This window comes from Trachinotus anak, unplaced genomic scaffold (assembly GCF_046630095.1).
Source record: "Trachinotus anak isolate AG129_WGS33_773 ecotype Australia unplaced genomic scaffold, CSIRO_AGI_Tana_v1 ptg000031l, whole genome shotgun sequence".
NCBI classification, from domain to species: Eukaryota; Metazoa; Chordata; class Actinopteri; order Carangiformes; family Carangidae; genus Trachinotus; species Trachinotus anak.
The window spans coordinates 3,358,414-3,373,679 of NW_027273882.1; the positions used below are offsets into that span (position 1 = coordinate 3,358,414).

A 15,266-nucleotide genomic window follows, 5' to 3' on the forward strand; every position below is an offset into this window, starting at 1 on the left:
AGAAATAATAAATTATAAAAATACAAAAGGTGTGCAGAACTGTACCTCTGCAAAGACTCCAGCCTGAGCTGGGCCTGGGCCTCCAGTACAGCTCTTCCCACCAACAACTGGCTGAGAATGCCAATGTGGAGCTGCTCAGCCTTTGGGCGGGAGAGGCAGGGTTGTTGAGGGACAAGTTCCACAAGGTGGCAGATATGAGCCTGAAATCCGTCTTCTAGAGCTTTAAGAGCCTGCTGGGTCTGTCTTTGCTCCTCGGTACAGTCCAAAAACCCTCCAGGAGCTGACAAAAAGGTGCCTTCGGCATTATGAAGAAAGGCTATTGCTCCTTGAGCAGCCCACTGATAATCCTTCAAGGATTCTCGAGCCTGGGATAAACTCTCCTGTTGAACAAATGTTACATGATAAGGTATAACTTAGAGGAACAACCAACAAAAATATGAATTGCAAAAACTCAATTAATTCTGGATTAACACAGAATATTAAATCTTACCATTCGTAAATGGCATTCTTGCATGACTGCATCTCTAAGGGAGTACAGCTCCTTGTAGTTCTTCATGTTAATTTTTTCTTTCTGTCCCAGAGCTTCTAACATCCTCATCCCAGACTCCGTATTTCTCCAAATGACCCAGTATCTCCGTAGTGCAGTGTCAATGGCTTTCTCATCTGGATGGACTGGCATGGCTCCCTCCAGCTCCACTCTGGTTCTTTGGAAAAGCTCGATTAAGGTAGGAAGTTCGGAGGAAAAGCACAGACCCAACAGAAGCTTGGCCTCTAGGTTTTTGATATCATCTGTGACAGACTGCTCCCAGGAGACCAAAGCCTCCACAGTGCGGTGAATCCTCTGCCTCTCTGAATTCAACTCAGATGGGTACAGCTCCTGAGCTATGGCCTCCAGTTGGTCACCCGCTTCTTGACACTGTGTCTTCACCAAAGGAAGTTCAACCAGGAGTGTTTGGCATAGTCTGAACCTCTCGCCCACACTGATTGTTTTGTCTTTGGCACGCTGGATTTGCTCTTTGGCAATGTCCCTGGATTCCTCCATTTGTCTCCTCAGGTGCAGATATTTGTCTTGCTCAAAGGCATTAAGACTAAGAGCTTTGCACCTGTCTTGCAGTTCTCCAATGGTGTACAGCAGGGCACTACGCTTGGCCTCATAGCAGTGCTGAAGTTCTTGTACTTGACACTGATTCTCCATTAGCATGTACTTCAAACGTGCGACAGTTGAAAGGGTTTCCTGTGTTAAAGGGAATTTTTGCTGCTCCAATTCAGTGGAAATTTGTTTTAAGCTATCCTTGATGGTTGATAACTCCTCATCTGAAGATGTCCGCTCATGAACCAGTTCCTCTAATTCCCAGCTGGTTGCTCTCTCATGAGCTAGCAGTCCATCTAATTCTGTCCAGAGGCCTGACAGTCTGTTGACGAGGTAGCGGCTCTCTCCTGGACTCAATCCTACAGCTATGTCCTTGCAACTCTCTGCCATTGCCTCTACCAGATTTAGCTGACTCTGTATCTCCAAAGTGGCTAATCTGTGACTCTCCAGCTTACTCTCCAGCTCTTGGATGTCAGCTTTTGACACATTTTCGACATGGGCACAGGGGTCTCTTGCAGCATGTGTTTCTGCTAGCCAGGCATCTGTGCTAGCAAGCTGGGATAACAGTTTCTCCCTCTCATGTAGGTGTTTCTTCATGGTTTCAAGAACATGATCCAGACTGTCACCAATGGCTTCATAGAGGTCTTCTACTGTCTTCAACACTTGGTCACTTTCCTCCTTCTCCATATCAGAGGCTAAACCCTTCATCTCCATAACTTGTGCTTGCACCTTGGACCGTTGGGACAAAATATCAGTCTGAAATTTCTTCATGTCAACGATCTGAATACGAGCCTCCTCAGGGAAAAGAGCTAACTTTTTCCCAATGGTGATGTTGTTTTCTGCCTGTTTGGCCCACATGATCAAGTCCTGTAATTGTTTGGTGATCTTAGTTGAGGAAATGTCTCCACAGCTACATGTGGAAGTGTCAAGCTTTCTCTTGGTGTCATTAAGCAGTGACCCCAGTTCCTGAAGATTACACTGGATCTCATCCTTCTCCTTCTGACCCAGAGAGAAATGGACGAGAGCGTCTGACTGGGATTGTAAGTGTAGATAAAGCTGGTTGTACAGTTTTAGGTCTGTGGTCAGACAAACAAATTCTAAAGCACTTCTGCTGTCGTTGCTTTGAAAGTTGGATTTCTGAAGCGCTTCAAGCTTGGCTTTAAGCTGTTCGGCCTCTTTTACAAGAAGAGAGGATTGAGAGGTGGAGTTTGTGGCGTGTCGTAGAGCTCTCTTGATACTTCCCTCCAAAAGCCTCCATTCCTCTTGGACATCTCCAAGCTGGGCAAGAAGAGTACCTGAACTTTCAGCGTCACTCAAATGAACCGATATCTGGCTACTGAGGTGGAGCAGCTCCTCCATGATGCTTTTCTTCTGTTCCATGGTTTGCAGGAGGGCGTGGAGTTTGTCAGCTTGAACAGCACTACTTCCCAAGGTATTTCTGACAAAATCACACCAGAAAAAACATGAGTGTACCATACATCAAAGCACACAAACAAACACTATCACATATTGAGGATGGTATTAACAACAGTAAAGGCAGACATTCAGATCAAAAGATTACTCACAAGCTCATTTTTCCCTTCTCAGCAGCTAAAACCTCCAGAAAAACTCTGGTCATCTTCATCTGTTTGTGGTACCGTTTCACCTGGTCCAGCTGTGCTGCTTTCACCTGCACAGTGGCAGAGGCATCCAGCAGTGCTGCACTCCATTGTCCTTCAGCTCTCTTCAGGGCATTTGGGTCACAATACCTGGCAACACTCATGCTTTTCATAGTAGCTACTCGCTCCTGCACACAGCACCTGTACTCCTACAGTACACAGAACTGGTTTTAGAGGAGGTTACACAGTTTTACATGTTATTTATGTTTCCTGTTATATGAAAAAACATTATTTTATTTTAATTAGTAAAATTGTTAAACCAAAATTAAGCAAAGTACATTAGCAATAACTAAAAAAAAAAAATACTATACATACCTCAGCCTCCTCCAGCTGTTTGGCCATTGCTGCGACATCAAGTTGTGCTGGTTGATATCGACATGCAAGAACCTGCTGGACAGTTCGTACCAGTCGAATCTCTGGTTCACCAGGAGAGGACTTCAGATACCAATTTAAATCAATGTGTGGTGTCCTCTGAAACATCATAACAGCAAGGAACAAAACAAAATTGGTGGAAAGCCTGTACTGGGGGATGAAAAGTGCTTGTTATAGCACCCTATAGGCTTTAACCTGTGCTGGTGATAATAATGTCAATAATGTGAAAAACTGGCAGAACACCAGCCAATCAAACAACAATCAGACAGGGGGGGTGTTTTCTTCTTTCTTTTTGTGGTAATGGTGAATTTCTTTCTTTCTAACATTAAATAAAATCATACTTTGTATCAAAAAGAATTCAAGCTGTGACAGTGGCAGTCACAAGCTGTATGCTGTGGGTAATTAGACCTGCTAATGACCCAGCAGGAAATCATTGCATCTCTTGGGTCCTTCCTGTAGACCTTCCTGTCAGCAGCATCATGGGAATACACAAACATTAATCAAAACACTGTTACTCCTATCTATTCACTGTTCCATGCATTTATAATTGACTTCTTGCCCCTTTGAAGCTATGCATTTATACTTTGATTTATACAACTAAAATGCTTAAAAACATAAATTTAATTCCATCTCAATGCCCATTTGCTTCATTGTGCACAATGGGAGAATACAAATCTGTGTCATAACAGTGAATAAATAGCCCGTTTTTTTTTACTTTAATTCGTCTAATCAGGTCAGAATTTAACCTATAGTACACCCACTCTAAAGTTCATACTTTTATAAATAATTTATTAACTGATAGCAACATGTTTGTGAAATAGCCTACAATAGGTCCAACTGTGAGAGAGGGGCAACTAGCAGTTTTTGTTTTTTTTTTTATTTTTATTTTTTTTATTAAAAACCAGTGGATACTCACATTTATTATGTTACTTCTTTCCACCAAGTTCTGTATCTCAGACAAAATATCCTGCATGGTGGATGTGTGTTTGCAGGACGCTGGTGCTCCACCTCTCGACTCGCCAGCACCTAGATCAGCTGACAAATCCAGCACCATCCTCTCAGGCTCCATGTCTTCTTGCATCTGAGGCTGTATGTGCAGAAGACAGGGGTGGTGTCACATTTTAGCCTTCTTCTTCCCCGTGTTTGTCCACAGATAATAACAGAGCTTCCTGTTCTTTCCCTGCTCCGCAGTGGTAAATATTACTTTGTTGACAGTGGCGCGGCGAGTCAGTACAGTTAACACAAGAATGTGGAGTGGGGAGCAGTCTGCCCTGAGGGAGAAGAACTCCATCTATTCATCTCCAAATTGCTGGCTCCCATACTTCTTTAAAGAAATTACTGATCTGTTATAACATGGTTAGACAGGGAAAACACCAAAACATGACATGATTTGCTTGGTTACTAGATTACAAACAGGGGAGGTGCCTCTTAAAATATGTTGGGCATGACCATGATGTGTATTGTAGCAGGGCGTAGGTGGAACGAGAAGAGGATTTGAAAATGTACTGCTGAAAAGAAAACAGTACATCAGACAATATGTTATAGTGTCTGAATCAAGTTTGACCTATAAATATTGATTTTTCATAAATAGTGCAAACATTTAGGCGCATAGGACCAATGCAAAAGCTTTAGGTGGGAGCTGACAAAGGTAACACTAATTTCTTTCTGGAAGCTAAGTGTACTTTCATCTACAGCCTGAAATCAGCATTCCTTACAAGTGTTTTGAAGTAAAATCTTCTCATGTACTGTATGTATATTTTTTCACAGATTGGATAAACTGTACTCTTCACGTCAAAAGTTTCTGACCACTATGTTAGTGCATACCCTAGTATGTCTTGTTAGATTTAAAGCGATGTAAATGTAAAATACTTTTCATTCATTTCTATGAAAAAAATTACAAAAGGAATAGGAAAAAGTGAACTCAGATTTTTTTTAAATGTTATTACCTTCACCAAGGAGGTTATATTTTCACCCATGTCTGTTTGTTGATTTGTCAGCAAGATTATGCACAAAGTACTGAACTGATTTGCACTGAACTTGGCGGAGGGATGGGACATGGGCCAGGGAGGAACCCGTTAAATTTTGGGGCAGATCTGGATCATTTCCTATAAATCTGAATCTTTTTCTCTGAAGTCTATGTTGTTTGACACTGGACTTCCCAGAGGTCTGCGCTTTATGAGTGCCTTTTTAGGTTAATTGGAAATGCCTCTTGAATTATGATCACTCAAACCTAATGGCTTTATCAAACAACAGACTGCGATGTTGCTGCTGTCCTTTATAAACACAACTTGCTGCCTTCCTCAGTGCAGCAGCCTTTAATAAACCTCCAACTAGCAGCCAAATTAGTGTCAGAAAGCCAATTAACTTTCTTAAATACAAATATTCTGTTATTTGGAGGAAGATTTTAGGACAGTCAGGTCATAGGAAGAAGAGAGAGAAGGCACGCTGTTATTACTCACAGTAATGACAGGCCTCAAAAACCAATGGTATTTTTGACCACTGTGGCTAAGTTCTATCAAAACACATCAAGAAACCAAAGAGCTCTGAAGTGCCAGAGAAAAGGGTTGAAGTGATGACAGGGTGCTGCATTGTCTCCGCAGATATTGGCAGTTGCTGTACTTGCAGGAGGCAGAAACTGAGAGTATTACAGTGGTAAAGTAGTAATGTGTGAGTGGTTTTCTGTCTAACAACTGTCTAATGCTGTATTTTTCCCTCGCAGGGAATATGGATATTTTTTGCCTTTTTTCCTACCAAGCTAATTTCCAATCTGTCTTTGAAAACTATTGCAGGCTGTGAATATGCACCAACAGGGGCCAGGAAAAAACATACAAATCTGGTGGAGAATCCTGCCTGAATTAGCACACCCAAAGCTTTTCCTCATGTTTTTTTTTTTTTTTTTTTTTTATATAGAAGATTTTTGTTAGATCCAGGAAAGTCAATTCCTTTATGCTGGATGACACATTTACAAACTTTAGCAAAATTATGACATTCAAATGCCAAATTGTGAGAGCAATAAATGGACTAAGCGCAAATGAGTTCCAGTTAAAATTAGGACCAAATTTAGGATAAAATTACAGTCAGAAGCAAAATGTCATTTCATTTCACTAAAAACACATCTACTCTAACATGAAGGTCAGACAGGGAAAGAAGAATGGTTTGGAAATGTCAAAGAAGATTCTGTTTAGGACATTTAGGACGGCTAGAATACTGCGAATTTATCTGGAACATCTGGGTCTTCTGCCTGCAGGGATGAAAAACTTTTTCCTAATTCTCAGATTTCTCTAACAAGGTTGGAACTGAATGGCTGATGTGTGATTGAACCTAAGGTACAACAACACTGCCAACACTAACGACAGGTGTGGGGAGGTACCAGGAGCCTCTTCCAGTCTCATACCTGAGAGGAGCTGTGAGTCTCCCTCCCACTGTGCCAGACTTACATCAACTCAATTCTAAGGTTGAAATTTCATATTACATTAAGAAAAATACATTAAAAGACAGTTTTCCTACAAAAGAGGCAAAATTCTGAGAAAAAGAAGAGTACAAAATCCACTAAGTAAAATTTTCAAAAGAAACCCACCTTTGTGTCCAGCGATGCAGGTAACTTTGATTCACTTTCTTCTTTTCGCAGCGAAGCATTTTCTCGTGTCTCTGGCACCTCTGAGCATTTGGACTCGAGGCCTTCGAGGTGACTTGCTTCTTCTGTGTTTTCTCCTTCTGCCGCCTCTGCATGTCCTGTTCCTGTGCTCTCTGCAGTGTCAGCACCCATCACCTGTTTATTGTCACCAGCAGGTGTGAGAGTTTTAGTTGAGGCACCTCCAGTTTGCGCCGGACTTTCCACAGTGCACAAGCCAGAGCTCATTGTTTGCTTCTCAGTGTGACAGGAACCTGTCACCTCCTCGTGTTTGACGATTGGAAATGTTGTCTCTGCTGCATGAGCGCCAGTGAGCTGACAATCAGCAACAGTGCCACATGATTTGGAGGAATTCAACACATCATTGTGCATTAATTCATTACTTTCTGAGTTTTCTTTGCATGAGAATTTGGCACTTGTACATTGCATCTCAGTTGTTTTAAAACTATGACCTTTCAAGTCTGTTTCATCTGCTTCAGGACTGATTAATGTTGGAAAGAGTTCAGATTTATTCTCAGCGAGTCCTGTACTTGAAACTTCTGTGAACTTTGCACCACACAGCTCTGCTCCCTGTGAACATCTGAGCACATCAGGACTGCTGGCTCCGACATGTCCCCTTTGCTGTGACTGGTATACAGGCAGGTCTATGTCTAACACTATTGCAAACACTTTTTTTGGGCTCACTTTCATGTCCTTACAGTATTTCTCTTTTTCTTGAGCATCAGTAACTGCCTTTAATGTCTCAGATGCAGCTAAATGAAGGCTTTTCAAGTCTGTCTTGTCTGAATCTGGACTGATTAATGTTGTACACAGTCCAGATTTCTTCTCAGAGAATCCTGTGCTTGAAATGTCTGTGAGCTTTGCATCGCACAGCTCTGCTCCCTGTGAATGTCCGGGCACATCTGGAGTGGTTGCTCCGACGTTTTCATTTTCCTGTATGTCCAACACAACTGTAAACACTTGCTTTGGGGTCACACTGGCGTCATCACGGGGTGTCTCTTGTTCTTCAGTAATTGCCTTAAATGTCTCTGATTGTGCTGCTAAGTATCCAGTCACATTTCCAGTGTGAGAAAGTGGGAAGTCAGGAAGTGTCGTATCCAGGGATGTGACACACTGCTGTGAACTGTTTTTGGCGTTGTCTGTGTCTGTGGCTGACACTTTTGAGTCCAGGACTGAGGTAGTGCCTTCCTGCAATGGTTCAGGGTTCTCTTGCAAAACCATTGAACTCTTGTTGAGGGCATGAAGTGTATCTGACATTAAAGGCTCTGTGTTTTTTTCGGAATGTGTCCTGTGCCCATTGCTTTGAGGACTGCTATCTGTGTTAATGTTGTCAGTATCACCTTTTGGCCTGAGATCAGTTTTCATGTTTATCTTTGGTGGAGAAGATGTTAGCTGTTGTGATTCCTGTTGTGGTTTTGATTTGAAAACATCTGGGGTTTTTGCACTTGGTGCTTGATTTAGTACGGAGGCATCTTTTTTAGCTGCCTGCATGAGGCTGTCTGCAGCACACGAGACTGAAACGTCCACTTGTTCTGTAGAATTACATGTTTTATCCTCTCTTGTGGCCTCAGCGTCCACATTACACGCTCCTAAAGTGATCGTGACAAGCTCAGTGGAAGGATAATGTTTCTCTAAAGTGCTGAAAATGCCTTCGGTTATCATTTTGTTGTCATGCTGATCACTTTCTGAATTTTCCTTGTCTGTTGTGGATGGGGAAAGAGATGCTGAAGGACACATGGCCATTGTCTCATCATGTGAAGCTGAATGTGGTGCGTCACTTCTAAAAGTTTCTCTGACAGGTTCACACATCAAGTCTTTGTTGTTCAGTTCCACTTCACTGTGACCTTGTCTCACCTAAGAAGCCCAGGAAATTGGACAAAAGATATTAACCACACAAAAACTATTATCATCACCATTTTGTGCTGTAAGATTCTGTGACTGAAAAGAAACTCACCAGGCTTTTAGAAAGAGTTTCAAGAGCAGGTGTGCTTTCATTCAGAGCATCTGAAGCTTTTTTCTCCAGTTTCTTTGAGACTTTTGTTCCCAAACAATTTAGAAGAAAATCTTTTCCTGATAGCACTTCACGGAGAGATTGTTGAAGCTGCAAACCTTCATCTAGAGCTGCCTATCAGAGCACAGACACATGTACAAAAAAAAAAATGTCAGAAAACCTTTTCATAAATAAGACATGTAAACAGGACAAAGTGTCATGTTTTTGTGGTGTCGCAACAACCATCACAAACAATGATCCAACAGTTTGGTTTGTTGAAATTCACTTGTCACTGTGAGGTTGCACTCAGGCACAGTGGGGTGTTTTGAGCTAAATGCTAATGTCAGCATGCTAACATGCTCATAATGACAATGCTAATATGCTGATGTTTAACAGGTATAATGTTAACCATGTTCAGCATCTTAGCTCAGCAAATAAGCATGCTAACATTTTCTAATTTGTATAAAGTACCACTTTAGCTGATGAGAATGTCTTTAGTTTTGCAAATAATAAACCAAAGAATAGGAAAAATTTAAATTGGTCTGATGATGGTTTGAAGGATTACCATGTTATTAGGATTTATCCTATGGGGGAGATGACTGTGTGTAACAGATTTCATGGCAATCCATCCAATAGTTGACTGAGACATTTCACAAGTTGTTGAGATATTTCCGTCTGGACCCGGTGATCACATCATAAATACAGTCACATTGCTAGCATGGCTAAAATAACAATCAGGCTACGAACCCCAAATCTTTCCTAGTTGATAATGTGCTTAGATTTACCAGCTGTAAAGGCAGCTCATTCAGCATTTTATCACCAGTAAATGATCATCATAGAGTCATACACATTAGTTTATTCACTGTACATATGGTAAGACCATCACTAGGATGACTGGCAAAACAGGAAAAGCACAGTTGGATTTAAGCTTGAAGAGTATTTGGCAGGGGCAGATTGTCAGGCTGATGGAAAAAATGAGTCACAACGTGTTTATGATCTTCAGTAATACCAAAGAGCAATCCTTTCCTGAAATTGCCCACATGCTCCCTGTGAGGACTATCTATTATGTTCACCATGTACCACACAGAGGAGAAGATATGGACCTGTGGCATTTCAAGAACAGCTCTAAATAAATACATAAAAGCCTGCTGGGCTGAAAAATCATGGGTTTTTGTCCAAAGCCAGATACGGCAAAAGATAATAGTCTTCATATCATCACAAAGTGCAGGCTCTAATAGGATTAGATATTTTGGCTTTCTGCATTTGTGGGAACTGCTTGTCTTTAACCTATGTTGTATGTATTTAATTGGCAGTGGCAGATCAGACTCTGTAGGCTACGTCTTTGTGTTTTATATGAATCAGAAAAATGTGTATTACCTGGCTGGGTGATGATGATTCAGCTTGTACTGTTTGGCTCCACTGCTGCAGCTGCCTGATGACATGTCTCATCCTGTTAGCAGTGTTTTCTGCACACTCCTGCTTCTTTTGTAGAGAAATGGACCTGAGGCTAGAGTTTGGACATGACAGGGAACAAACAAGCAGGAAAATAGTTCATACAATATTTAAAACATAAAAAAAAATATATGTTGCATTTACAAATGCACTGTGGCTCTTTGGTCTTAACTACAACAGAGAGCCTCCGTCTCAGTACAGTGGTATTGATACTGAAGGTGTTTATCAAAGTTCAAACCCCATTTCCCATCAACTCCATTTACTTTATGTTGCAAATAGAGAATTGCTGTCTGTCAAACTTCTTTTCCAGGTAAACCTTTGAATGAGTTTTAACCTTACGTTAGAAATGACTTCTCTATCAGTCTCTTACTCTGTCAGCAGTCTCTCTACAAGCTCTGAAACCTTCAGCTTCATTTGGAAGAATAAATAAAGCTGAAGAACAAGACAAGCCAAAGAAAGGTATGAGGTCAAGCACCTGTCAATGTCTTTAGAAACTCCATCAACAATCAAAATGACATCTGCAGGAAGCTTTTCTTGTGTGATGCTTGATTCTCCTGTATTCTGCAGGCTGCACACTCTTGTAGCCAACTCTGTCAGCCTGGTATCAAAGTCCTGAGAGAGAAACAAATGCTTCTGTGATTGAAAATACTGTCAGGTGTCTAAGATTTTAAGTTCAAGACGGTGGAGATGCATGGAAATTAATTAAGCATGAAGCTATTGATGAACCTGCTCATCTGGGATAAAGCAGCACTTTAAAGGATCTTTTAATGTTACCTGTATATTACACCACTGCTGTTTGAGCTGGCTGATATCAGGTACAACTTCAAGGCTCTCACACAGATTTCCAACATTTGCAGCCAGGTCTTTCGCAGCTGTCTGTACAAATGAGACTTCTTCCTTCACCTGTTGAACTCTCTGGTTGTTCTTTTCCTTGAGCAGTGCCAGGTTTTCTCTGATGCTGCTGTCTAGTGCCCTCTTGTGGTTTTGGAAAATGCTGACCTGCTGGGAGAGGCTGGCTTGGGCCTCGACCGTGGAGCTGTCTGCCATGGAGTCGTTCAGCCTTACAAGTTGCAAAATGTCTTTTTCCATGTCTGTTACTTCTTGTAGCAAAGCCTGTAAAGTGGAGAGAGTGCTACATAAACACGTTTGTTCGTATAAACAGGTAGGTGGCTAAATATTAGGAAATTCTCCATCCCCTTTATTTAAATGTCTGTTTTATGGTTTGAATGTAGAAGAATGTGAAATATAAAATGTGTGAGAGCTTGTACATGATTCACCAGGTCAGTTTAGTTATTGGACCTCACCTCCAAAGCTGGTACATCAGTGAATGGTCCAGCTGAGCTTTCTTTCTGGGCTTGACAAGCTGACATCCTTTCCTGTAGGGATGTCAATTTATGGTGGCAGTCCTGCAGTAACTGGCCAAAATGTTCCTCATTACTCACATCTTCCTCGAGGCGGGAACACACATCCTGTAGACATTTGAGTTATGCCAAGCAGACAGTCAGAGGGCTTGAACGTACTTATAGTGATTTTAACAACTGCATATCCATCAGATGAACTCAATTGTCCCTTCACTGACCAACCTGTAATGCCTCATGTATTATTTCTATTGATTTTAAAGTGGATGTTAACACTAATTAAAATGGACATAGTTTTTTTTTGTCATACAGTTGAATTTCCAGTGTTTTGGTCCATTTAGTTCAGTTTGCATTCTCACTTCTGCCATTAGTGTTAGCTGACACATTTCAACTTACTATTAGCTAATTATTTAAATTATCCATTACTTTTAACTAACTATTAGAACCTTTGTTTTTTATGTTTCACTAATTATTTTACCATTTATCCATTAATTTAAACTAACTTTTTTGCCTGATTCTCCATTGTTTATCTATTTCTTTTACCTGTCTACTGTATTTTAACTATATATCCATTTTATATATATATCCATAACTATACTGTTTATTTATACATTTTAGCTACTACTACTATTTTAACTAAATGTCCATTACTTTTAGCTAACCTTTGGCTAATTTAGACTGTTTATTATTTTCAGCTACTGTAACTGTATGTCCGTAACACTTACTTAACTTTTAGCTAACTTCAACTGTTTATTACTTTCAGCTACTGTACCTATTTTAGCTATTCGTCCATTACATTTAGCTAATTTAAATGGTTATTACTTCTTGCTACTGTAACTATATGTCTGTTATTTTCAGCTAATTATTACAGTTGTTAAACAATTACCTTTTCAACTTATTTATCAAATACTTTCAGCAAATTACTTAAGTACACTCAGGTAATCATTTCATCTTGCTGAACAGTCTCCATACAGTCTCAGTGGGAACATGTGGCTTTACAACTGACTCAGGTTGGTGAGAGGTCTGTACTATGCACAGAATCACAAACATTTTAATCCTATTGGGAATCACTGTTCTGAACCATAACTATCACTTCAACATGAAAAGTAAAGTTTTACCTTCAACTTTGCCCTCAGTGATAAGCAGCAGTTGTCCAGCTCAGCCCAGGAGGAATCTTTCCAGATGGTGTCACTGGTTCGCTCAGCCAGATCCCTCCTCTGTTCAGCCAGGCTGGTAAGAGTTAATTGCAGGGATTCAGATTCATCCCACAGTTGACGGGCTAGAAGGCAGGCTTGTCTACGCTCAGCTGTGCCGGGCCAGGGGAATAAAGTGGGTATCTGAGCAATTTGGCGCTGCAGCTCTTCCACCCTGCAGCAGACTTCTTGTCTTCTGGCCAGGTAGGAGGAGGTGAGCTCTGGATCAGCCTGCAGAACCCTGAAAATGATTAAATGATTAAGTTCAAACCCAGAAATGACATTTTTCATATTGATTAAAATCATCTTACTGCTTAAAAGCCATTCACTTGTTCCACTCACGTGCGATAAGGCTCAACTGATTGCAGAAGGTCCCTCCTCTGCTCCTCTATTTTCTGAATGGTTTCCTCAATTTCCTGTTTCAAGTCATCTCCATCACACAGCCTGCGGCTCAGACTATTTCCAGTAACTCTGAGCTCTTCAAAGCGAGCCTCTCCATATGTGGTTGCACTTACCACAGCCTGAAATATATTTTCACAGATCTTTGCATAACTTCTTCAGAATGCAGCAACATGAAAAAAGACAAAAACATCTCCTAGATTCATCTGGTACAACAGACAGCTCTGTAACATAAACTTCCCTTCCAGAAAGTTTGAGTCATCGTAACATCACACTGACTAGACAGTCCTAACTTTGGATTAAGTAGGAAATGTAAACAAACAGATGAGTGTGTCCACACCCTGGTGTTGCATTACACACTACTGTAAACACTCCCTTTTACTAACTACATTAAATTAAATACTACAATTACATGGCCCAGATGTGATTCAGAATGAAGGAGTTGAGAAGACACCTTTGTTGTGTCTTAAGTCAAATGAATCATGATCAGATATTTGTTGATATTTTTTGCGAGGTGTGTAGAGAAACGGAGCAGCTCAGCAAGAGTGCGTGAAGTTTTCTTACTTGAGCATGGTGAAGTTTCTGCTCAACAGGACTCTGGATACCAGGACTCTCACCAAGTGGAGAGTCAACAAGTAGCCTCAGATCTCCAACCCAGGATTGTGTGGACTTCAACAAAGCCTGAAACACCTCGAGGTCCCTGTTCAGAGAGCACTGCTTCTCCTTGGCATCATGTAGGATGTTAGTGTGGAAGTTGTGGTATCGCTCCAGCAGTTTGCTACTTTCTTCCACCGGCACACATTGCTGAAGGCTGCTGCTTTGTAAAGATGACACAAGCTGACTGAGGAGCTCTGTCCTCACCCTGCAGAGGAGAGAAATGAAAGGGGAGTTGGTGCTAAGCTACAGTTTATTCACACTTTCAAATGTTAATAAGGGGGCAGAAATGACGCTTTGTATTTGTAAGGACAAGGTCACCGAGAATGTACTAAGGTGAGGGGTAAGTTGAGAGGAAAAATCTGTCACTACTTGTAGCTCCTTCAAAGTGCATAAGAAGAATAAAAAATAAATTCGCCTACACTTAAGTTTCAAATAGAAGCAACATATTTAAGGATGAATAGAATCTGGAGTGCATGTTTATATCTGTACTTCCATGTGTGTGTTGCATCTTATTAAAAGCTTTACTTACTGACTGTAAGTGTGTGCTCCAGACATTATCTCTCCAAACAGTGTGTGTCTACAATTTTCCACCTTTTGTGTGACAACATATAGTCATGTAGTTCAGCATGAGTCAGTCGCCTCTGGAGAATAACAGGCTTTACAACCTCCGTCATTATTTTCTCTATGCAGCATTAGTCGACATCACAACACAGAACAACTGCACGTTGTTCAAGTGTGTTTGATTCAATTGGGGACCTCCTGCTCATGTCTTTACCTAGTTCCTCTGAAGTGTACAGCTCAGGTTATATTTAGCTTTGTGGGTCTGACTGAGCACATCTGCCTCCATATTATTATTGGTGCAATCAGGAATTTCATCCTAATAAATATATTCTGAAAGAAAATCTGTTGCCATCATTTAATATGGATAATAATCTTAGATAATGTGTGTATTCATGTTCAGACAGACTTGTTAATGGAATGTTAGGTCACTTCAAAGTATTTTATGTTTTTGTAAATAAAGTCATGACCTAAATACACACAGTATAAAGTATATTGCCCCATGCATATGAAGTTTTAATTTCTACAAGATTTTAATAATGGTATACAGGGCATTGCATGGCTTCACCCAGAGTTTTACCTTTGTTCAAGTGCTTCCTCCTGCAGGAGACTAAGATCCGCCTCCTTTGCTGCTTTTTCCTCAGCGGCCTGCAGCCATTGTTCCAAATGCTCGCTCTCCCTTTGCAGCCTACAACACACACATACTGCATGAATAAAAGTGTGTGTATGACACCGTCACGCTCATGAACAGTATGTACAAAACACTGCAGATTAAACAGACATCAAGGTGAGAAAATGACTCTCCGACAGAGCACAGGACACATATAGGAAAACAAGTTGAACTTGTCCTGCTGTCTTTTTTAATCTCCAGAGAATCTCTTGTGTGAATGTCTTGTACTCAGTTTGTG

At 40.9% G+C, this 15,266-nt stretch overlaps 1 protein-coding gene across 11 annotated transcripts in view; it reads right to left on the reverse strand.

The window, feature by feature from the left end:
- Positions 1-15,266, reverse strand: part of syne2a (spectrin repeat containing, nuclear envelope 2a) — an 83,881-nt gene that overhangs the window by 46,058 nt on the left and 22,557 nt on the right. For all 11 annotated transcript variants that reach the window (XM_071467631.1, XM_071467632.1, XM_071467629.1 and 8 more), the window contains 15 exons: positions 14,939-15,046; positions 13,708-14,005; positions 13,087-13,265; positions 12,670-12,985; positions 11,498-11,662; positions 10,968-11,306; positions 10,669-10,805; positions 10,119-10,248; positions 8,706-8,876; positions 6,698-8,605; positions 4,037-4,207; positions 3,064-3,219; positions 2,656-2,897; positions 491-2,528; positions 46-380 (listed from right to left, as the gene is read on the reverse strand). In XM_071467631.1, the coding sequence (XP_071323732.1) occupies positions 46-380; positions 491-2,528; positions 2,656-2,897; positions 3,064-3,219; positions 4,037-4,207; positions 6,698-8,605; positions 8,706-8,876; positions 10,119-10,248; positions 10,669-10,805; positions 10,968-11,306; positions 11,498-11,662; positions 12,670-12,985; positions 13,087-13,265; positions 13,708-14,005; positions 14,939-15,046 (6,693 nt within the window). The remainder of the gene's footprint in view (positions 1-45; positions 381-490; positions 2,529-2,655; positions 2,898-3,063; positions 3,220-4,036; positions 4,208-6,697; positions 8,606-8,705; positions 8,877-10,118; positions 10,249-10,668; positions 10,806-10,967; positions 11,307-11,497; positions 11,663-12,669; positions 12,986-13,086; positions 13,266-13,707; positions 14,006-14,938; positions 15,047-15,266) is intronic.